Source organism: Manis pentadactyla, chromosome 2 (genome assembly GCF_030020395.1).
Source record: "Manis pentadactyla isolate mManPen7 chromosome 2, mManPen7.hap1, whole genome shotgun sequence".
NCBI lineage: Eukaryota > Metazoa > Chordata > Mammalia > Pholidota > Manidae > Manis > Manis pentadactyla.
This window is the reverse complement of record NC_080020.1, coordinates 53,926,118-53,949,933: the sequence shown is the minus strand read 5'-3', so window position 1 is coordinate 53,949,933 and position 23,816 is coordinate 53,926,118. Positions and strand designations below refer to the sequence as shown.

General features: G+C 34.7%; 1 protein-coding gene across 10 annotated transcripts in view; it reads left to right on the top strand.

Annotated features, from left to right (window-relative positions):
• The window catches only part of FER (FER tyrosine kinase), a 500,422-nt gene that overhangs the window by 403,631 nt on the left and 72,975 nt on the right, over positions 1-23,816 (top strand). Inside the window, exon 16 of one of the 10 annotated variants that reach the window (XM_057492783.1) lies at positions 10,794-13,736. The exons of the other annotated variants lie outside the window; for them this stretch is intronic. Within the exon in view, the coding sequence (XP_057348766.1) occupies positions 10,794-10,938 (145 nt within the window). The 3' untranslated portion in view covers positions 10,939-13,736. Of the gene's footprint in view, positions 1-10,793; positions 13,737-23,816 lie in introns of those variants that run through there. 10 annotated transcript variants of the gene reach the window in all.

Sequence of the window (23,816 nt, the reverse complement as noted above, 5' to 3'; positions counted from 1 at the left end):
CTGAATAATATTCCATTGTGTATATGTACCACATCTTCTTTATCCATTCAGCTACTGATGGACACTTAGGTTGCTTCCATTTCTTGGCTATTGGAAATAGTGCTGTGATAAACATAGGGGTGCATCTGTCTTTTTCAAACTGGACTGCTGCATTCTTAGGGTAAATTACTATGACTGGAATTCCTGAGTCAAATGGTATTTCTATTTTGAGTTTTTTGAGGAACCTCCATACTGCTTTCCACAATGGTTGAACTAGTTTACATACTTGCATTTCTCTGATGATTAGCGATGTGGAGCATCTCTTCATATGCCTGTTGGCCATCTGAATTTCTTTGGAGAAGTGTCTGTTCGGCTCCTCTGCCCATTTTTTAATTGGCTTATTTCTTTTTGTTTGTTGAGGTGTGTGAGTTCTTTATATAATTTGGATGTCAACCCCTTATCAGATATGTCATTTATGAATATATTCTCCCATACTGTAGGATGTCTTTTTATTCTACTGATGGTATCCTTTTGCTGTACAGGAGCTTTTTAAATTGCTATAGAAGCACTTGTTCATTTTTGCTTTTGTTTCCCTTGGGGGGCAGGCACTATTTTATATAAAGTAGTAAGAGACCCCGAAAAGAGATACAGTAATAAGCCTTGTAAAAATTAGTGAGAAGAACCTTCTTAGCAATAGGTGAAGCAAGTACAAAAAGGCCCTGAGATAGGGGCATGCCATGTGTGTCTGCAGAAGGCCAACAAGGGAGGTGGAAAATGCGGTTAGTGATAATTAGGTAGCCAGATCATGCAGATCTTTTAAGTCATTGAGAGAGCTTTGCTTTTAGTCTTCACCCAGATGAGGCCTTGAAGACTGACTTGATCTGTCTCAGGGTTTTGAAGGTTCAGTTGGAATTTTTCTTCATAAATAGACTGTGAGGGAGCAAATGCAGAAGCAAGAAGACCAGTTAGAGAGCTATTGAAATAATACAAATGAGAGACAGTGGGAGTTGCAGCAAGCTGGTAGTGGTGGAGATCATGAGAAAAGGACAGGTTCTGAATGTGTACTGACAGTAGGGCCATCAGAGTTTGCAAATATATCAGATATAGTGACAGAAAGAGGGAGAAAGAGATGACTTCATTTCTCACAGAGACTTCAAAAAATGGTCTTCATGTGTTATTTTTCTCATAAATGCAAGTGGCTCTAAGACACTCTCCAATGTTTTATTTTCTGTAATTGTAATGATTCTCACCTTGCTGCTTCAAACTATAATGAGCCAAATAAAAACATAGCACATAGCTTTCTTCTTAATGGGAGCCTACTGTGTGCTGAGAACTGTGCTAGTGCTGGTAATGTAGCCAAGATTGGTCAGAAAACCACTCCTTCTGGCACTTGCATTTTGCCATGCTGTTTTAATTCTTGTTGTGGAAGAAAATTAAGTGTCCTTGAGATTAATGGCACTCAAAATTTTTTCTGCAATTTTTGCATTTAAGTTGGCATAATGTTTTCCAAATAAGTTCTAAATCTTTAAAAATTGTACTTTGCAAATCATATCCTAGTTCATGGACCCACTGATTTAAAGACATAAGTAAAATTAAATGTATGCATAACTTATAAAGGGTTGAATTTTCCTCCTGGGGTCCCTGGTTTTATAACTTGTTGTTAAAAATAATTATTATTTAATGAACCTAATAACCTGGCAGGGTTGCTAGTTAATAATACCAATGGAAAATGCCCAATTCTTGGGCAATTAATGTCATCTGTAGAATGAAAGTAACATGAAAGAAAAGATGTCATTCACTTATAATTTTGTTTAGTACACAAAAAGACATTTCCTTCTAATGTAAAGTTATGTACTGTAAGATAAAATGACTTGTATTATAATAAATATTTTTATAAAATTGCTTAGAAGGGATAAGCTACTATTTGTGGTCTGGTGCACTTATTTTACTTTTTAGGGATAGATTTTTTTATTATTATTATAGAAAGAAATACTTGCTTATTTTGTGTTGTTAAGTTGACCTTTTAATGATGAACTTTGTTTATTGCCCAGTTTGGTTCACTTTCTGTAGGGGAGTAAATAGTGCAAATTTTCTGTGAACATTTTTCATTCGGTTCCTTTCACATAGTAGGCATATGATAAACATCTGACATATGCATGAATAAATGGATAAATTCATAAATAAATGAAATGGATTTTTTAATCTGCTGTCTGAAGTGCTGATTGCTACTAGATGATTAAGGATGTTCTAGAAAAAGAATCATAAGTTTCACCTGTAAATATTAATCTTCCATTTTTATTTTTTACTATTTCATTTCTTTATAATGCATAAAGAAATGCATTCAAACCCTTGTACATTATATAAACAGAACAGACCAAAATTATTTTTCTATCGTAAGTTACTGTGACGGTTTATAGGATGCTTAGGATTTTTTTTTTTAATTGTTTGTGATTCCCACCCATCCAACACCAAATGCAATGATGTCTTCTTTCCCTATATATATGTATGACAATAACAATATTATATACAGCAGTATAGTAATATAACTACATTCGGGTTCCCAGATCTGATTCCAATGCACATGTATGGGAAGCAGTCTTCCAATACATACTAACACCAGGCAATTCTTGAATGCCATCAGGGTGTCAGAGAACTCAATTCAATTCTGATGATATCTGCCCGGAGTCAGCACCAGATTCCCAGGTTAAGGGGTCTATCCTACAAGACCACCCTCCACCCCTCCACTCCAGATTCCAGTCACAAGCCCCAGGCAGTTCCGTGTGCTTCAGACCTACCAGCTACAGATTGGAGGTTCCAAAGACCTCCACCTTACGACGGATTAATTTGCTTGAGTGGCTCACAAAACTCAGAAAAACACTTAACGCTTACCATAATAAAGGCTACAAGTTAACAGCAGATGAAGAGAGACATAGGACAAGGTCCCAAATAAAGGAGCTTCTCTCCTCGTGGAGCTTGGGGCCTGACTCAGTGGGGCATGGAGGCATTCTGGTTCCCCAAGCTTAGAAGCTCTCTCCGACCAATAAGCAGGATCCAACCTAGCAGAGCAGGCACAGAGAGAGATAAGCTCTCCTCTGGGGTTTTTGTGAGGGCTTCATTGCATAGTCATGATTGGCTATGCAGTGACTATTGGCTGATTCAACCTCTAGCTCCTGCCTGTGTGTAGGGGTCCAAAAGTCTCTCATTAACATGACAAAACATCTGCATGTTGTAAGATTCTGCGGTGTTTTCAGGAACTGTGAATGAAGACGAATATACCTGGGAAATATATATTTGGTCATACAAATGACCAAATATGTATTTCTTATAACTCATTATATCACATTGTTTAAATGTGATTATTCCAGAGTTTTAGTGAGATAGTATCAGTGCTTTTCTTAAAATAGTATCATCCTCCAAGAGTCAAAAAGGTGAATACTATCCTGTTTCAATCCATTTTTCATCTAACAGTAATTATTTCTTATATTGACCCTGACCTGTCTCAGATAATGATCAGGGCTTAAGGAAGCAGCAGTAGTTTATAACATGCCAGAAAGTATTAATTCTTAACATATAGTTTCAAATAATTGGCAGTAAATAACAGATGTGTTATCATGTATTAGAGGGCTCAGTAGATGCATATTTCATACAGCCACTTTATCCCTTACTTGCCCTCTGTCCATTCATTAAGTAAATAGTATGCAAATGTGAATGTTATGGCTAGAATAGGGCCAGAGTACTTATTTAGTTCCTTACGATTTAAGATCAAGACTATGTAACCAGTACTTCAGTTCTTCGTGAGTAATATTTCTACCTTTTTATAATTCCCATTATGCATCTTTAAAATTAAGCTTCTATTTACTTAATTGATGAAAGAATAAATTAAAATAATTATATGTACTTGAGATCTTTCAAACTATGAGGCAAGATATAACCATATGACACAATATATAAATCTATAAACCTCTTTAAAACCAAATGAAAACATAATTGGTAAATAATTTAAGCATTCATCTTTTAATCAATTGTGCCATGTTATATATTTTAAGACTTATTTTATCTCATATATCATGTAAAGGAAAAAAAATTGTAATTTTTATATTAAATCAGTACTTAAGTACATATCCTAGTAGATACTCAAAGTAAGTGAGAGATGTAAGTTAAAGGTATGAAAATATCTTGGTAACTTGATAAACAGTGTGTTGGGGAAGGGGACTGAAAAAGAAACAAGGATAGGGTTTCCAAAGGCCTTTTATAGTAGGAATTAAAAAAACAGCACACAGCAGTCTAAGTTGTAACTGCCACCTGATAAGTTTGGGGTAATTTATTGAATTTCTTTTATGTAACCAACTATAGTAAGAATGAGCTTAATTCCCAAGAGATTTCCTAATTGACCTTTTGCCATATTTTGAAGACTTAAAAGGTTTACTTTTTCCTGTATTCTTATTGAAGAATACTTTACTTACTTTTTAAACATTTGGATGTTGAAAAGCAGTCACATGGCAGTGTCCCACACTGTTAGTTCAGTGAAAGTCCTTAAAGATTTCATTAAGCATTTTCTGTGTGTCAGGCATATGGTTGTGTTTGGGATAAAATCCTGAGCAAATCAGATGGAGTCTCTGTCCTTGTGAAGCTTAAAGTCTAATGAATAAGACACACATTAGCAGATGTTCATACAAGAAAGCATTTAAAAATGGGATATGACCCAATCATAAGGCCATGGAAGGCATCTCTGAAGAAGTGATATTTGAACTGAAAGCTGGGATGTAATTAAGGGAAGAGAGGAAACAGTCAATTGGGGGAGAGAGTGGCCTTTCAAGGCAAAGCAGAATTATGACTGGGTTAAATTGTGATTTGAGATGCTACCAGAGAGGTGTCAGGGACCAGACCCTATGAGGGTAGAGCAAGTTCAGGAGGTTGGTCTTCACCCTAGAGCAATGGGAGGCCACTGTAGGGTTTTAAGGAGGTGAGATCAGACTCCTGTTTCATGCAGATTACCTTGGGTGCAGAAGGGGAATGGGTTGGAGGAGGGAAAGTGGATAGAGGGAAGGAGAGCTTTCAAGGGAGTCAGTATCAAGACATCCCCCAGGTCTCTGACTTGTGCAGCTGGATGATAGTTTATATCACCAGGAAGACACTGGAAGGAGCAGAGATTTGGGGGGGGACGAGGGGGGTGAAAATGATGAGTGTACTTTGGGGCATGCAGAACGTGAAGTGCCTATAAAATATCTGTGAAACTATTGAGTAGGCAGGTGAATATTTAGGCCTAGAACTCAAGGGTAAAATCTGACCTGGAGATAACAATGTGTAAATCTATGAAAGAAAAATGAGTGAATAAATGGATGAGTGAATCAGTGAAATTTTTTATTTAATCATGAATCAATGAAATATTTGAGGAGAAAAAACATGGAAGAACATATCTGATTTTCTGAATTCTACATATATGTGTTTAAAAAGTAACCATTAATTTTCCTTCGATATTTTTTTAATGAGCAATTTCAAAAATTACTTTTAACTTTGGTGATGGTACTCAATATTTGTCATTTCAAGTACTGTTTACCTAGTTTGATAGTAAAGTAACTCTAGGATAATGTTTAACTTATTGCTTACTTCAGGAATCACTGTGATGGTTAAGTGCCTCCTTTAAAATCTTAAAAAAAAATTGTATTTGCCTTGATAACTTTGTATTCCTACAAATAACAATGACAACTGGAAAATAAAAGAGAAAAATGTATTTTTAGTATATTCAGAAATATTCCTATATCTGTAGAAATAAACTACCCATAGGAAAAAGAAATTTGTGAAAGCACCATTAATAGAAATAAACCTGTTTCCTTTGGAAAGTCTTCTGGGAAGAAAACCAGTAGAGTAACTGATTCTGTCGTCTTGGAAGGTTTTCTATCTGGCCAGTAGAACTCACGATAACATTTGTAATAAGGTAATGATGAAATATGTGAACATATAGCTTTGTCCTATTCTCCAACTACTACAATTTAACAATGGCAACAATAAAAGTGTCTCTTGCTGTTTTTTTCACATCTCACAGCAATTATATTGGTTTACTTAAAATAAAGACGTTTCCCTAGTTTTTCTGTGATAAAAAAATTAAAGACAAAAATAATTATCTTGTGAAAAAAAGTGTGTTTCTTAATACTCAGATTTTCCCTCCTCTGTTAAAGGAGGATTAATAATATCTACCTCAGTCAGTGGCTGTAAGGTTAAATTAAAATGAGAAACATGAAAGCCTTTGAAAAAAATTAAATGGCAATTCATTATATTTAGTATTAAGTACCATCCAAATATAGAGGAAGAGGGACTTCACCAAGCCATATTAGAAGGTAAAAAGAAAACAAAGATAAATGAAGGAATAAATGGGTTAAAGGTGTCAGTAAAAATGGTTTGAATGGGTAAAAGCATGTGGTGGTCATTGTTCAACATTCAGAATGTGGTCTCTCTGTGTACCCACACCACGTCACCTGTGGTGGTCTGAGGTGGAGTCTACCCCTGGCAGCCAGCGCTGGCCCTCTCTTGGGCCGCTGCTCCAGAGCAGGTACTGAGGGGTCCCTCTTCCCAGAGCTGTTTGAGTATGTATATCTTCTTCTTATTTTTGTATTTCCATATTCAAGGCTTTACTTATTTAGAAGAAAAATGCCACAATATTGAAAAAGTGTTACCTGATGTATTTATTTATGCCTTTTAGATTTCTTTTTATGAGAAGGGAAGGGAATTAACATTTTCCCCATCATTTTTATTAATGCCCTATTTTAAAACTGTCTTATGAAATATTTGAATATTGCTTGAAAAGGAATGTCTGACAGAAGGACCGCTTCCATTTTCAGCAGGGGATGTCCCTGTTTCATCATGGTGCCATCTGTACCCTGCGGAGAAGAATGGGCAGCCAGTTTTCTGATCTGACATATCAGATATACTGCCTTTTATCCATGGCATGAAACCTTTCACATTGTCACAGATATCCATGCCCATTTGATTCATCTGTCTTTCCCAGTGCAAGAAAACATGGCCATGGCCTAGAAACCCCTAGATTTTGAGAAGAGATAAGAATAGACTCCCATCACTGCTGAATCTAACACCAGCCTGGTGATGCCAGAATACACTGGTCATCTTCCATAATCACTCAGCCACTTGCAGAGTGCATAACATGAGGGGGACTTGTTACATTGTTGGAAGAATGCAAAGTGCCTGAGGTTGATCTGCTCTACCATTTTCTGCTTACAGACCTCTGGCTTGGACATAACAGGAGCGTTGATTAAACAAGCAGAAAGGATACAGAAAAAGTGTGAATTTTATATATTTTTTCTCATTTTTAACATTAAAAAGCAAGGGTAACAGGAGAGTCCAGGAAACTTTTTATAGAATATGATGAAAAGGTGTGAAAACCCCTACTTTAAAACAGTATCTGTTGCAATGTTACCAGTGGAACATGTGGTGTTTCCACAGATTCTTGTCTTCTTGAAGGAAATAATTCAATCAAGAGGGACTCAGGACAGTTTTAAGCAGCAGGAGTTTATTAAGCAAAGCATAAGTACCCTCCCAAGAAGGGTAAAGAGCAGGCTGTCTGGAAAACAGAAGCAGTCCCCCTATTCAGGTTAGGATTGATTTTTTAAATGCTGCTAAATCCCTCCCTGCTTCTTACGTCATGTAATTGATATGTTGATTGACAGTTTCCGATTATGTAACCTTCTCAGTGTGCAGATGCCCACCCGTAAGTACCTAAGCAAAACCCACAGGGAGTGGGGGCAAAATCTCAATGTAAATTTACTACAATTAGGTATAATGAATCCTCAGGTAACTCCGGGTCACCTTTTGAATCTTAGTGCGCTGGTGCCAAACCAAGTTGGTGGTCTGGAAGCCTTGTTGGGCTTTTTACATCTCTAAGGCCCTGATGAGGCAAGAGACTGAACCATAAACAGGAGGGGTTTGGGGGCGTGTACTGGCATCTGAGGGAGGATCTTGTCCCCTACCGGGCAAGAGCCACTCATGTCTGCTTAGCTACCTGACAGAAGAAAATTTCTTTTCACCTCTTGAATCAACAGAAATTCACTTAAATTTTTCACTTGAAACTTCTCTTTGAGTTACTCTGTTCTTCTTCTGAAGTTGTTTATTGTTGCTTTATACAAACACACATGCATGGTAAAAGAACCTCTTAAAAGGTGAAACCATATTTTATTCATGTTAAGGCCCTTTTCCCATTGCTGAGCACAGCACCTGGCATATAGGACAACTGAGTAACTCATGTATCAAAGAATGAAATGTAATGTAAATTGCTAACCATCCTAATTTTTTGGCACACAAAGTTTACATGACCTTTAAAAATTCTTCCTCTTTGATAATGATATTTGGTAGAAAAAAGTAAGTTTCCATAATTTGCTCCAAAGAACATAATATACTCAAAATGTTATCTAATGTTAACTTATTTAATATGCAAGAGAAAAGCCATAGGGAGTAGATAATAGATAAACAAGACATCAAAATAGAAAAATATATAATCAGAGGTATAAGAATGGCTTTTCTAAGATAGTAAGTCCCTTATGTTTTCTGAGTGCATCTGGTAATGGTGGTTTGTGCTAAAGGAATTCTTAGAAATGAGAGTTCGTTGTTTGTATACACGATGCACCGTTGGTAGGCAGTGATGGGTACTCATTTCCCCATTTACTACATTAATGTCCCTCACTCTAAGGTACAAGGATTTGTCATAGGGTTGATTCCATTAGCCATGTCTTTTGTAGCTTACCATGAATGCAAATGATTAGCCTGGCATGCCCAGAACTAGGTTTAGTATCACTAATTTATTTCTTCTAAGATTTCTAATAGCTGTCATTTTTCATTTGTCCCATTTGAATTGTGCAACCCTGCAAATGTTTGACTAGACAGAAGTAAACTTATTAAAGTGATATTCTGTAAATAGTACTACTTTCCTCACTTTTCATATGCTAATACCAAGACCTCATTTCATATAAAGATGTCTATAATTGTGCAGAGCTTAAATTTGGAACTTTCAAGGAAAATTCAAAGATTAGACAAACATAGATGAGTCCTTGCTCTTTCCCTTTAGGGCCAGATAGTAAATATTTATGCTTTCCAGGTCATATAGTCTTCATCACAACTATTCAACTCTGCCTTTGTAGCACAAAACAGCTAGAAAAAATATGTAAACAAATGGGTGTGACTGTTCCAATAAAACTTTATTTACAAAAACAGGCACCAAATGAAATTTGGCCTGTGGGCCATGTTTTAGTACCCATTCTCTAGAGTAACTAAGAACATTGAAGAGGCTTACATCCCTCTTGTCAGCCTTTCTGAGTGTCATTTGAAGCCATGTTGAAGTTGTACTCCCTCCCACCAGCTTCCCTTCCTTCTTTGTGTCTGTGTTATCTGTTCTATGTCTTGTTATCTTCCAAAATTAATCTTGTTTCTCCAACCACATTGTTAGCTACTTGACTGTTTCCTTCCTTCCCTCCTCCTCTACTCCTTCCCTCCTTTCCATCCTCCCTCTCTCTGTCTACTCAATTTTTAATAGGTGAGCCAGTAGATATTTGTTATTAATGTTTGTTTGAACTCTTTATCCTTATAGAAGCTTTGACAAAGTAATTATTTTATTTTAAATTCTCAAGCCTTAATGTAGTACCTGTTAAATGCTTGTTTTAGTTCATGTGATCTTGAATTTTTTCCTTTTTAAGTGAAAATTTTGAATACATAAGACAAGGGACACAATTGGGCAAACTATTTAAAGGCCTAAAATGTAGTAAAAATGGAAAAGAGATGGAAAATTAAAGAATATTTTGTAGATAGAACTAACATGATATATTGAGAGGAGTCATTTATCTCAGTTCCAAATCGAAACTAGATGTTTTCCAAGTAATACCGATATACATATTAACCAGCCTAGCAGTTGTAAGTGGAAAAGTCTTACATGGGAGGAGCAAAGTAAGTGGTGTGTTAACCAATTATATCTGTATCTAACAGTTTTGTGAGATTCATTTATAATAATGGTTTTCTAATCCTTAGGTATTCAACCTAAAATTATGAAAACAGTCCAGGTTATTTTTAGACATCTCTGTAAGTAAGCTTTACCTGACAGATTTTGTGAAGTGCTTTTTTGCTGAGGAAGACTCCTTTGTTCTTTTGGTAGGCTAAGAATTTTCAGCTTCCGATAACTTTTTGTGGTTTGTGATATTTTTATTCTTATATTTTGTAGTTATATACTTTCACTTTATAATTCAAACTTTAAAAAATATTATAGTGTAAATTACCTCCTTTTCTTCCCCCTCCTACTCCTTCCTTTTGTAAGCCATGTTGGTCTAGTCTGTTGAAGGCATCCTTTGTTAGTGCTGATAGAACATTCTAAAATGAATAAGAAACTCCCTTCCAAGGTGTTTTTCATATAAAAGATGATTTGAGGCATACACGTGCAACCAGAATATAACATGGAAAATGATAAACTGCAAAAGAAGTTGGACTAAATAGTTTGAATTGGGAAAACATTACTTTCATCAGTTCAGATGACTAAACAAGAGTGTCCAGACCTGTGTGAGTTAACATCTGTTCTCTTGGCTGCCTCCGACTAATGGAATTTGTGCCCTGAAGAGATCGCCATACTTTCAAGAATGCTTAACCGACACTAGAGAGATGGAAACCTGTGAAATACAATTTTTACTAGTTTCCTCTACTTGTAGATGTTTACAATATAATACTAATGATTCTAGATATCAGTATGATGAAATTATTTTAGCTGTAGCCTTGGTAAAAGCTTTGACTGCTCCTGATGCTTCATAGATTTTCTCTTTCCCTTTTTTAAGGAGAATGCTCTGTCAGGTGATGAAAATACCAGTGTCAATAGATTGCTTTATTTCTGTTTTCAAGTATAATTTGACAATGTATTTGTCATGTAAAATGTCACGAATAAATCACTTTTCCAGTTTTAAAGTGTATCTGATGAATTAAACCAAATCTGCATGAAGTTATTTGTTTAAAATGTTGCTATTTTGCCTTATTCTGAGAAAATATGGATATTTACATTTTGCCTTTGCTCATGTCCTTGGTTGTAGGCTGCCACCATATTGCAAGATAATTGTTAGTGATGTAGCCTGTCTTCATACACATAAAACATTGCATTTTGCCTTTGGGGTGTCACTCTTTGTAAGTAAAGACAAACACATACTTTGAGTGAAGACAAATGGCATTTTAAACATAATATTATTTTCTACTTCTTCCTCATATATGAATAAAAATTACTCAGCAGTGCAAAGTAAGGACTAAAGTGAAGTGAATAACAAAAAAATGCATCTGTATGTGATCATGCTTTTTAAAAATGTCAGAGAACAGATTATGGAATTCCTAGGTTTATGATAAAAGATTTAGCTACTTTCAGTGTCAGAGCTCTTGGATAGGAACCTGTTGTGAGACAGTTTGAGCTTTTAGGTTGTCATTTCATCTACCATATGGGATTTTACCTTTATTTTAAGGGACTTAATTGACAATACTGATTCTTTCTCAGTTGTGTTAACTCCATTATCCTTGTGATGTCGCAAATTCAGAAAGGTTCCATTCTCTGCAAATAACATTCTGTAGAGTGGTTAAATGAATGCTAAACCTATTTCTCTCTGCATTTGATGAGATCATTGTATTATGTTCCATGCATCAGAAGTGTCATTAACAAAAACATAATGATTCATATGTGTTTTTAATCCTTTACACCTTACAGTTCCACAAATTCATGCCAAACAAGGTAATATAAAGCTCATAAAAATCATACAAGCATTGTCATATATTAAGGTGGGGATAAATGTACATCTACTATTTTCTGAATTTTAAGTATCAATGGTGGTAAACGTTATGCAAAATGAGGTTCCTAGGAGTAAGAATTTCAGATGCATAAATTTTTGTTATAATTAACTATATATTATTCTGACATCCTCCCCCATAGTGAAATTTGATGATAGCTCTGCCTCTCAGTCACTTCGGGACACAGTCACAAGAGACTTTGCATAAAATAGTAATCTACCAACTGTTTATTGACTAAATGATATTGTGATAATGCAAATAAAAATAATTTATAAATGGTGAACTATACAAATAAGTAATGCTATTATTTTCATTTTATAGGTTCAGACCTAGAAATATTTTGTTGAAATTAAAATAGAAAATCAGAGTATAATTACTTCTTGTAGTGTATGTATTTATCCTAATATAACCCATTGTATCTGATGTAGCTCTTATACCCATGAAAACATGTTTTAAATATTTTCTCCTTTTCTTCACTTAATAATAGCATTACATTCACATCTTCTTTTCAAATTAAACGCTGAGTAATCATATTGTGGTGTGTGTAAAGATTTAAGTTTAATTCTAAGGTCAGTGACTGCTAGGGAAAAGATGAATTTACATTTTTATCACTGCTCCTTTAGCTAAAGAACATTTTAACCTATTTACAGAATATCTCAGGATTTGGGTACATTTGTGGACTTACATTAGCAGTGATATTGGTCAGAAATATTTCAAAGGAACAAAAAACTAGGCACTGGGTAGTTTCCTTTACCCTTGTTATAATAATTAATTAGAAGGCTTTAAGAAACAAATGCAGTGGGAAGTTATTAGCAATATTTTTCCATTCAGTGGCTGTGCTAGGCCAGTAGTTCATTAAGAAGTGTGAACACTTTGTGCTCTGTTGAAGTGGCAGAAATTTTCATCAGATGCTTGTATAAATTCCTAAAAATAACTTTGTGGATCCTCCATCCTTCCTCTGTATTTGGAAAGGCATCAGTGGTTCTTAGAAACAACCACTGTCAGCTATAAGTTTTTGCTTTGCCCTTTCTAAGAAGAAAGACATTTGTATTAGTTGTTGTCTTTGCTACCTTCACTGATGGACAGCAGCCTTAAATTGAGACTTCAAAATTGTGACTCTGAGCCAAATACTTAGCCAATTATGCAAGAAAAGCATTTAATAACAAGAAACTCTAAGATTAGAAATACGAGTTCTTTTTTCAAGATAGAAGCTAATCAGTAAGGAAAGTCTTAAAGCAAATAATTTTTTTCTTTTATTCAACTTACTGTTCTCAAAATCCTAATACCCCAGAAGGTAAAGACTTTGAATTAATTGTCCACTGTCCTTCCCTCTTACATGCATTAGAACCCTTTGCCTGTTACAGTGGATTCAAATGATTTCGGAACCATTGTTTGGATAATTATATAACCCTAAAGAAACAGGCACTGTGAAAATTGTGATTTAAATATCTTGTTTATGTAAATGATTTTACAAGAGTAATGCCATTAAGTTTTTCTTAAAGGTGCATTATATTAAAAGATGGTAAAAAAAAAAATCTGCAACTAAATTCACTATTTCCTCCTACTGCAGTCAGCTTTTTTAAGGAACATAATAATTTCTAACCATCCCCCCATCACCGGATTCATCCCTAATAGTCTTAAAAACTAGGATAATGATAGTACTTACAGAATTTTGGTGAAGTTTTTATTTGGCCTAGTACCTAAAATATTTTAATTGCTGCATAAATATGAGCTAGCAGTAGTAATAGTATTGTTACTGAAATGTTAAAGTAGCAGTCAAGAATTATATTTTTTATCTCTTCATATCTCCTTCTAAAAACTTGATATTCCTGCAGTGTTTTATATTATAAATTGTTTCATGGAACACTTTGGTATTTGAGAGACAGAAGTGTTTAAGTAATAGCGTCCACATGCCCTTAATATCCTTGTTCCTAATTTGGAAATTTTTTTAGGCATCACCTGACTCCTCTAGGGCTCCTTGTTCTGACTTGTCACAAGGATGGAACAGTGAGGCCTAAGACTGTTACATCCTAGGCTGGCTCTTTCATAGTGCTCAGAACCTCTTATCTACAGTTGTTTTATTTTCCCTGATGCAGCCAGTAATTGGCTCAGTTTCAGAAACCATACTTTCAGTCCAAGAGACTCCCTGACCTTTATTGAATTCTCCATGGATAACCATAGTTATGTGCTTGGAAATAATTGCAGTTGTTACCTTGAAAACACAAAAAAGTATCTCTAGCCATTCCCAGTGTGGTCTAGGAAAGTGACTTACGCCCAAAGGGCTCTTCCTTTCCCCTCCCTTGCACCCACTCACCTAATCAGCTAAGTCTCATTTTTTGTGCGCCCAGAGGTCAGGACCCTGCAGTTTCTCGTGCTGGCTCTTTCTTAAAGCCCAGGCCGCCACTGCTCTTGGGTGGGCTGGAGCAGCAGAAAGAAATACTACCTTGCTTTCGTCCTCTGTCTACTTATTCACCTTTTCATTATATATGGATACACCACACAGACGGTGCTTGGAAAAAAAAGAATGTTTGAGATCTTGATTTCAGGGCTGTGCCCATCATAGCCCAAGCATGGATCCAGGAAAATTTTGTAAGTCAGATTAATTGGATAATTTTCATTCCAGTAAAGGGATTAGTAAGTAAGAATTCATTGCTTTACACCATCTCTCACTGCTATGAACTTACAGTGAATAGAGACAAACCTCCTCAGTCCTAATCTCTACTTTCTTTTATTCATTTTACAGATACTTACGGGCTTGTTTATTTTGTGCCAAGCATGGCACTAGGTACTGGCTGTATCACTCCTTGTGATTATGTAACTTATAATCAGGTAGGGGAGGCAGACCAGAAGGTAAAGAAGCACATAATTAGGTATTCGCAAGCTGTGGTGAATGCTGTGCTGGAAGCAAACAGGATGCAGTCATGAGAATGAACTGTTTGGAAGTATGGAAGGAAAATCTAATTACACAGGCGGTCAGGAAAGACTTCTTATTCTACATGCTGGTGAGAACAGAAGGAATTAGCAGTGTGAAGACAAACAAATAGGTTTCCAGGCTCTGTCTGAAAGGTCCCTAGGGGATCCACCAGCCAGCAGAGAACACTGTACTAACCTCTGTCTTAGCCTTTCTGGAAGTCACACACTCAGGTACACAGAAACCTAGTAACTGCTGCATTCTTACTTCAGGCAAGTTCCAAGATTATTTTTTACAGTATCTTAAGTATTTGTTGTCATTTATTAAATGCACTTCCATCTAATCATGAATTACCTTTCAATATAGTCACTTTTGGGAAACAAGAAGGCGCTGTCACAAATCTGTTTTGAATGATGCCAATACAGAAATCCAAATATAAATTATTTTGATTATCTACATTTTGGAACTACCTATGCTATTTCATAATAGAAATAGAATACATAAGTAAGAGTTGTGTATGCATTCTGTGTTTATCACACCTAAAATAACAATAAATTATTAATGTTAATCCATATAAAGCATGATTCAACTCTTTTTACATTTTTATTATTAAAGATTCATGTTTTAAGAAAGATACTCCTAATTAACTGTATTGAGTCACAAAAAATGAAAATATCTTTCATGTTTTTATGTTCAAACTTAGCTTTTACATTTCAGTAGGGACCCATCAGCTAGTACTTTGAGAGATGGGCCCCTGAAATCTGTACATACATATGTTCTCTAATTAACTGTGTGATCTTTCATAATAGTATTGAAATTCTAATTTATGTTCTTAGTAATTTTTTCTCCTCTCGTTTTCAACATTTGATCTTTACCAGTACTAAACATAAACTAGTAAATGTCACATTAGAATCAGTCATCATTCATTGAATAATAGTCTTTACCGTGTACAAGGAACTATGCTACATGCTGCGCAAGGTACAAATACTGAAAGAATTCATGCATGATACCAATCTATTGTTTTTTTTTCTTGAGTATACTGAATATGTACTAGTATTAGGCCACTGTAAAACAAACATATTGTTCATGCATTTATTATTGCTATAAATTTTTTATCACTTTATAAGTTTTATGTCACCATATTATGAAGGGTCATTGCCAGCAGGAAAAAACAACACTCTTTATACAGACCAGGCTATTTATCTTTTTTTTTTTCCCAGTATTGTTTCATCCATGTTTGCCTTAACTTTTCCCAGTTTTATTGAAAGCTGTAAATCAGAAATTTTATAAGCCTCTGATTTAGCATTTAAATTGATTTGCAAAATATAAAAGTAGCCTAGCCAGCTGCAAGGCAGCGTTGAAGGTTAGCATGGACAAGCAACATTTATTTCTTCTATCCAGTTATTGACCACACAAACCTTTGTCATACCTTTGTGAAATATACAAGGTTTCTTCATATGAGAAATACAGATAACTATTTATTAATTTATGAAATAGTATTCTTTAAGTTCCTAGATCCCAAAATTACATTTTTTACATGTAATTATGAGTCTGGCATATTACAAATATCTATGACCACTTTTAATTGTCAATTTTGTGGGCATAAAATAATATTTGTCATCTAAAGCTTTCACTAAACATTTTTAGCATTAGTGTGTGATTTTAGACTAGTGTCTTTAGCCTCATTAATAATGTGATGATATTTCTAATTTGTATTTGTAAGTTACTGAAAATCAGGAAATATGCAGTTAGGATAGTTTGTCATCATTCGGGTGTTTGCTCTTTTATAGCATGCATTTTATCATGTGTGTAATCTCTAATGTAGCAATGCAGAGTGGGAATTATAAGTATTATGATGCCCCCACACACATTTGACAATACCCACAGGTTAATCATGCATAAATTTCTAAAGTATGTGTGTGGCAATGTACTTAAAATATAAATTTACATATTATGTAAATAAAAATGGGCATGATTTGATTTTTATTTTAATATCTGGAAAGTGCATTTAATATACTTCAAAATCTAAACATAGTTTTGGTTTGGAAAATTTATACAATGATTCTGAAGTATATACAGAAAAATATGCACAATAATGAAGAAAACCTTATAAAAGAAAGAGGGATCAAGAACTTAAAAGAGTTAAGTTTTAATATTGGTGAAAAATATTGGTGAAAATAGGATATAATGTCAGGAAATAGTCTCAAGTATAAAGAGCTAGAATACAGTAAAAGTGATATTTTAAATCAGGAAAGCACTTATTTTAGTAACTGGTGTTGGAACAATTAGCTAACTACTGGTAGTAGGGCTGAAAGAGGGCAGAGGAATACTTAGATGCTCACACCTTATTTTATAACAATATAAACTCCAGATGGAGAACCTTAATAATCTGTGAAGGTTAATTTAAAAATTCCACAAATGTACACCTTAATATTCTCACTAATACTTATAAAACCTTCCATAGTTCTATGTACTTATTTTTTACTTTTCTATTTAATCCTTAAAGTGATAAAGTTGTCTGTTATTTAGTAATTTTGTTGAGAACCTCCTCAGATTTCTAAGACCCTGCCTTTTATTTCACTTCTGTGTATTTCTGCATAGCAATCAACTGATCATTGTTAAAAGATAACCTGGAAACCTGGTGGGAAAGGTTTGAAATATATATGATAGACTACATTGTAAAAGTCCATAATATACAAAGAGCTCTTACAAAACAATAAAAAGGCAAATAGAAAAATGAGCAGAAGACATTAACAGGCAGTTAATTTAGAATATGTACAGGTTAATTTCTAATAAATATTTGAAAATGAAATATAAATTAAAAACAATGAAATACCATTTTCTACTATCAGATTGGTGAAGATTTTTTAAGTCTTTAACTCCTATTATTAGTAAGTAGAGAAAAACATACTTCGTATGTTCTTGGAAGAGATATAAATTGGTACAAGTTTTTAAAATTGAAATTAAATTAAATATCAGGAAAAAATGCATGTCCCTTGACACAGCAATTCAACTCTTAAGAACTCACCTCAAGGCAATAAGCAAAGACGACATCAAATATTTTTAGTTGTCTATCATGTTGTATGTAATAGCAAATCTTGGGAAACCTAAATCACAACATATATATGGGATACTTTTACTATTGACAGACATACAGTACTAAATAACAGATACAGTATGATCTAACTTTTATAAAAGCAAGTAATTTCTATATGTATGCATAAATATTTTAGGAAATATAGAAATGTAGTAATTATGGATAGGGTTTTTTACATTTACACTTGTCTCTGCTTTCAAATGATTCAGAGTGGAGATACTTTATAATAAAAAATAAAGCCATCCCAATATGTTAAAAGTAATGCAGATGATTATAGATGTTTATACCATAGTAAATATCACAGTTAAAATATATCTGCTTAATAAAAAGTTTGACATTTAATAAGATACATTATTCTTGATGGACTTTGATTTTTATCACATTTTGATGCTTAGAAGAGATCAGATTTCCCCTGAGAAGGCTTTTTTTATAATCCTTCCTCTCTTATCTGTTATATCTGTTCTTATCTATAGGTCTCTGTTTTTCTATTCCTCTGTGCTAACCTAGCACTTATCAAAGATGATATACCATAGTCCTATGTTAATTATCTGTATCTTCTATTAGATATGTCCAATGCATGTGTAATATCAATCAGTATGTTATTTGAGATGTTCTAACCACATTAAAAAATGTAAAAAGAAAAAACATAAAATTTATTTTAATATAGTTTATTAACTCAATATATGAAAAGTTTTTCTCATTTTAACGTAATATGAAATTTGTTATTGAGGTATTTTATATTTTATTGCTCAAATTTTCAAAATCTAGTGTGTATTTTAAATTTATAGCACATCTCCATTTGGACTAGCTGTGTTTCACTTGTCATACATAGCTAGTGGCTGCCATACTGACCAGGACAGCATTAGATGTTAAGCTTCCTGAGGACCAAGGGACCTCCCCAGTGTCTAATGCAGTGCCTGGAATTTAGTAAGCACTTTTAATATTTGAATCTGCTTCCCCAAGAGTTTTTTTGCTAATCACATCTCTGTAATAGGATGTGCTCTGTTGTACTTTTAATTCACATGCCTATCTCCTACATTACGCTGTGTGCTCCTCAAGAGAGCAACCATGTTTTATACAGCTTTATATTCCTGACATAGTAGACACACAGTGTATTTTATTTGGAAGCAAGTTGGAGAAGAAGAGAGAAAACTAATTTAATTTTTTACCTCAAAGACTTTTTTTAGTAAATCAGTCTTTTGAAATATATTAAATCTCACAGGGTCAGATTTATAGAGTTGCATAGTAGCTAGCCATAGAAATTGAGAAACCTCAGCTCTTCATTTATTTGGGCTTTCAATTAAGCCATCTAAGATGGCTGATTGCTGTTTTCTTTTTGAAGATCACAAAGGGTTAAGAATTCAGCAACCTTATTTAATATAACCTTGTCCCATGTTGAATAAATTTTACAGCTTCAGGGTTCTTCCCTGTCAATCCTAATAATTCCTTGCTGTAACATGAGACTTTTTGCCTGTGATCCTCAGTGGAGACAGACAACAGTTGGTCAGCATTAATCACAGAGTGAGCTTTCACTACAACATTACTTATTATATTTTTCTTATTGTATTTTATAACTGACATTACTTATTATATCTTTGTTCAGCTTTCTTTTAACAGTTATGGACACTAATTTTTAAAAATTTACATCATGGAATTTAAAAAATATATTTCCTAATAGGAAAGATGAGATCAGTAATGTGTTTATTTATTGGGTTTGTAAGATACCTTTCCTCACAAAAGTGATGTTACAAATAACACTGGCGAGGACTTTCAGACTGTCGGTTAATGATAACAGAGCAGCCATCCTATGCCAATATGGTGTTCGTTGCTAAGAGCAAGTAATCTATATTTGTTTTCTGATGGGTTTATTTTAGGTTAAGAGTCTGGGAATCATTGTTGAGCAATGTTACCATCATTCATATCACTTATTAGAGTAGCCAGACCTGAAAATTAAAAGAGCTTTGCTGTCAGACTCAGTTAGAATCCTGGCTTTGCCACTTGTCTGGCATCTCTAAATCTCGTCTGCATGTTACACATCTCATTAAGTTGCAAGAATTATATGAGAAAAATATATCTAAAGTACGTGGTCACAGTAAATATGCAACAGTTAATTGCTATTATTATGAACATTGTTATTATTAACAGTAGTAAATTTTCTTTGAAGAGTCAAATGAAAACACTGCAGTTGACACTGGAAAACAAATCCAGGGTATCTTCAGAAACTTTAAAATTATCCAAAACCTGAAAATATAACCAAAATAGGCAACTGGCAGTAAGCAAATGTCACATTTGGAATAGGGACTATGACTTCTCAATCTCTCCCCACAGGAAAGATGCAGCAAGCCAAGGAAATTCCTGAAAAAGGGGCAACTGAAATAACTGCACAGAAAAACAGCTACCTCAGAAAGGCATTTGTGTATTCATTCATTTAGTATATTGAATGATTCATTATTTGCCAGGCACTATTCTAGGAGCTTGGGATATCTCAGTGACAAAACAAAAATGCCTGTCTTACAGTCTTTCCAGTGAAAGGCATGCCTTTAGTCTTAACCCACAGGTTCTGCTGTGAGGCCAGGACGAGAGAAGAGTAAATAGAAACAGGTGGAATCAGGGCAAGGAGGTCAACTCTTAAACTGTCCGAGACGAAAGACCATCAGGCCAATGTCTGCAACAAGCTCCGTTAAGTCCACTTCAGGGTGACATTGATAGCCAAGAGGCTGCTGATGCATGTGGAATGTTAGTCTGTGAGAAATGCCAGTAAGGATTGGACAGTGGAGAAGAGACAGGCTATGCTTACTGAAAAAGAACTGTGACAACTTAGAATATAGCCCAGATGGCAGCTCCTGGTGAAAGGAGCCCAGGCAGGTCATCTGAGCCACAGCTGAGGGGAATCAAGGATAGATTCCAGGTTCCTCTCGGAACTGAAGTAAAGAACAAGCCAGGAATGGAGACCAACTGTATGGTGGCTGAGAGACAAACTGGGTGGAGAGAATGCGGTGTTGTGTGGAGGGAAACCTGTTGCTAAATAGCCAGAGCATGCTTACTCTCATGTAATTTCTAAAAAGATTTTTATCTAACATGTATAAGTCATTGCAGAAAATATTTACAGTGTTTAAGTTGGAAATCTTTCATACTGGAATTTTCATTTTTAATGGAAAGGAAATACCAGTGTATTGGGAGGAAGGTTATCAGGCTGGTAAAATGTGTATCATAAATTGGTAAGTTTGGAATTAACAGTAAGCAAGAAGTAAGTCAATAATTTGCCTTCATTTCAAAGAGTGTCCCACCTGGCGGAGAAAAGCATTATCATGAAAATATGCAAACAATGTTAGAAAATTTGATAATGTGGTTCAAAGAAAAACAGAAAGCTTTGTCTTCACCATAAAGTTTGTGCTGCAGCAGCAGCAAAAACCTTTGAGTATCAGCCAAAATTGTTGGTGGTTTCAAGAATTACTTTTTCTCATATTTATAAACCATAGTAAGTTGATGACTTTGGCTGTTTTATTAGGAAACTTTAGAGTGGTAAAGTCCACATTAAAAAAAAATACTTGTTAGCCAGAGACCGGTAAGATTCCTCAAGGGAGGAACAACCTAAGACAGGCACAGTTGCAGGGGGGCCATCAGGTGAGAAATTGAGGATCAACAGAGGGGAGGCTTAGAACCTCACCCCCCCTGTTTTGAGAGAAATCTTCTGCATACGTGGATGTTTTGTTGCCCTTGTCTAGCTTGGATTAATACTTAGTCTATAGGCACAGACCTGATCATCTACACTTGCCCTCTTACAGGACTAAATTATGCTTTCTATCTTTATCTTGCATCTACCTACCACTTCAGCATTTTATTTTTAAAAAATTAAGGGAGAAATGTGGGATTCACATATAAATCAAGTATAAAAATCTAATGAATAATCATATCTGACTTGATTGTTTATAGTTCATGATGCGTGATCAAAACCGAAAGTTTCTGTGATGACTGCCCTTGTACTGTTCACCATGTAAGAACTTGTTCACCATGTAAGAACTTGTTCGTTATGCTTCAGAAGACTGGAGACTGTTGAGAGTTAGGCTTGGGGTTGATTAATGATTGTGCATTGAGTCCCCTATACAGAATTTTATTTTTGTTAACAACCATTTGATCAATAAATATGAGATGCCCTCTCAAAAAAAAAAAATACTTGTTTATAGACTTAAATAGAAGAAATTTTATTTGATACTGAATAATTATCAAGGTCTTAAAAACAATATATTTCTGAGATAAGGCACATGTTATCTTCATTTGACTATTTGAAAAACTGAAGGACCTTATCAAGGGAAATTGATGCAATTTCTGTCTTCTCTGTTTGGTGACTGTTCTAGATTTATGTACGCAAACCACATTCAGTGTATTTTCTATCAGTCCACTAGTTTCTCTTTACCATTTGCTGTTTCCAGCACTCTTATAAGGCCTATAAAAATTTAGTATAAAAGATTGTACTGAATGTAGCTCATAGTCATTCTTAAAAATATATTTCAACTCTGATATTTATTCTTAAAGTCTAGTTTTTTTATCACAGATGTTATCTTCTACCTCTGATTCATAATTAGATCCTTAATCATAATAACTAAAGGATTTTGACTGACATCAGAAATCATTTTTCTTTCATCCTAAGTTATGATAAATAATTTATTTTTTAAAAAGTACATTAGCTCATGGGTATCTCATTTCCCTCACTTGAACAGAAAAAAATATTTCCTATATTGATTTTATTTTTCTGTGAAGTTAAAATATGGAAAAGCACATAAGTATCAAAAATACTCCATTGTGCCAGTGTAATAATGAAATCTCAAATACTAAAAGAACAGTTACACACTGGTATTTTGAAACTTAATTAGTCTTCAGTGCTTTATAAACTACACATAGAAAAGTGACATATCCCAAATAATCCATGTTACAGTTTTATAAAAACCATAAAGGTAATCACATTCAAATAAAGTCAAATAAAATTTCTTTTACAGTACTTTAATTAAGTGGGTGAAGTAGAAATGTAACATCAAGAGGAGAGGTTTTACAATCTCACAGTTTTTCTTCTGTCATTTATTAAAAATGACTTTCAAATGGCATGCTGATATTATACTCCTCCCCCCACTCCAGCTGTTTGAGGCCTGTCCCAAACAAGTAACTCAAATTAGATTTTGTTCTTTTAAATTTGAGAGTTGACTCCCACACAAATTTCTTTGTTTACCAGATATTGGCTGATAATGCCCCCACACAGATTTAACTTTATTTAACCAGATAGTGACTGATGATGCTTCCATTAAGAACAGTTCAACCTGGAACTCTGCTCAACACGAGAGCCCCTGAGAAGAGGGACATACAGTCTCTGTTTTGACAGAGTCCATAATCTATTCTAGAATGAGGACCAGCATATAGATATGCGTTAGTGAAGCAACTGCAGCCACACTAGAAAGGTATGTTCCTAAACACACAATTAGTGCACAGGAAGAATGATTCACACTGTCTAGGGACATCAAAGACAGCTTTGCAGGAGATGAGGCTCAGGAATAGTCTCAGTGTACAAATAAGAGGTTACCAGTAATCTTCAGACAGCAAATGTTTCTCTCATTAGATTGTCAACTTCATAAGGGCAGAGACTGTATATAATTTGTTTTCCACTATTTCTTCAGAGCCTAGCATAACAGTCAGTGTTCAGGAAGGCATTGCTGAATGAACCAAGGGAAGACAAGAAAGGGCCTACCAGGCAGTACCACAGTCAGGTGCAGTAGATGCTTAGGGACCTGTGACTTGGGGGCGCCCTTGGAGCATGTCAAGACAAGAGTTGGAATGGTTGGCAGTAAAGCTGGAGGGTTAATAATAAATTATAATAGGTGACACTTATGCAGTGCTTATGGTACCACACATTATTTTAAATGCCTTATGTATGTTAGCTTATTTAATCCTTATAAAAATCCTTGAAATGTGTACTATTAGCCCTCCATTTTTACAGTTGAGGAAACTGAGATACAGAGAAGGTAAGTAATTTGCCCCAGATCA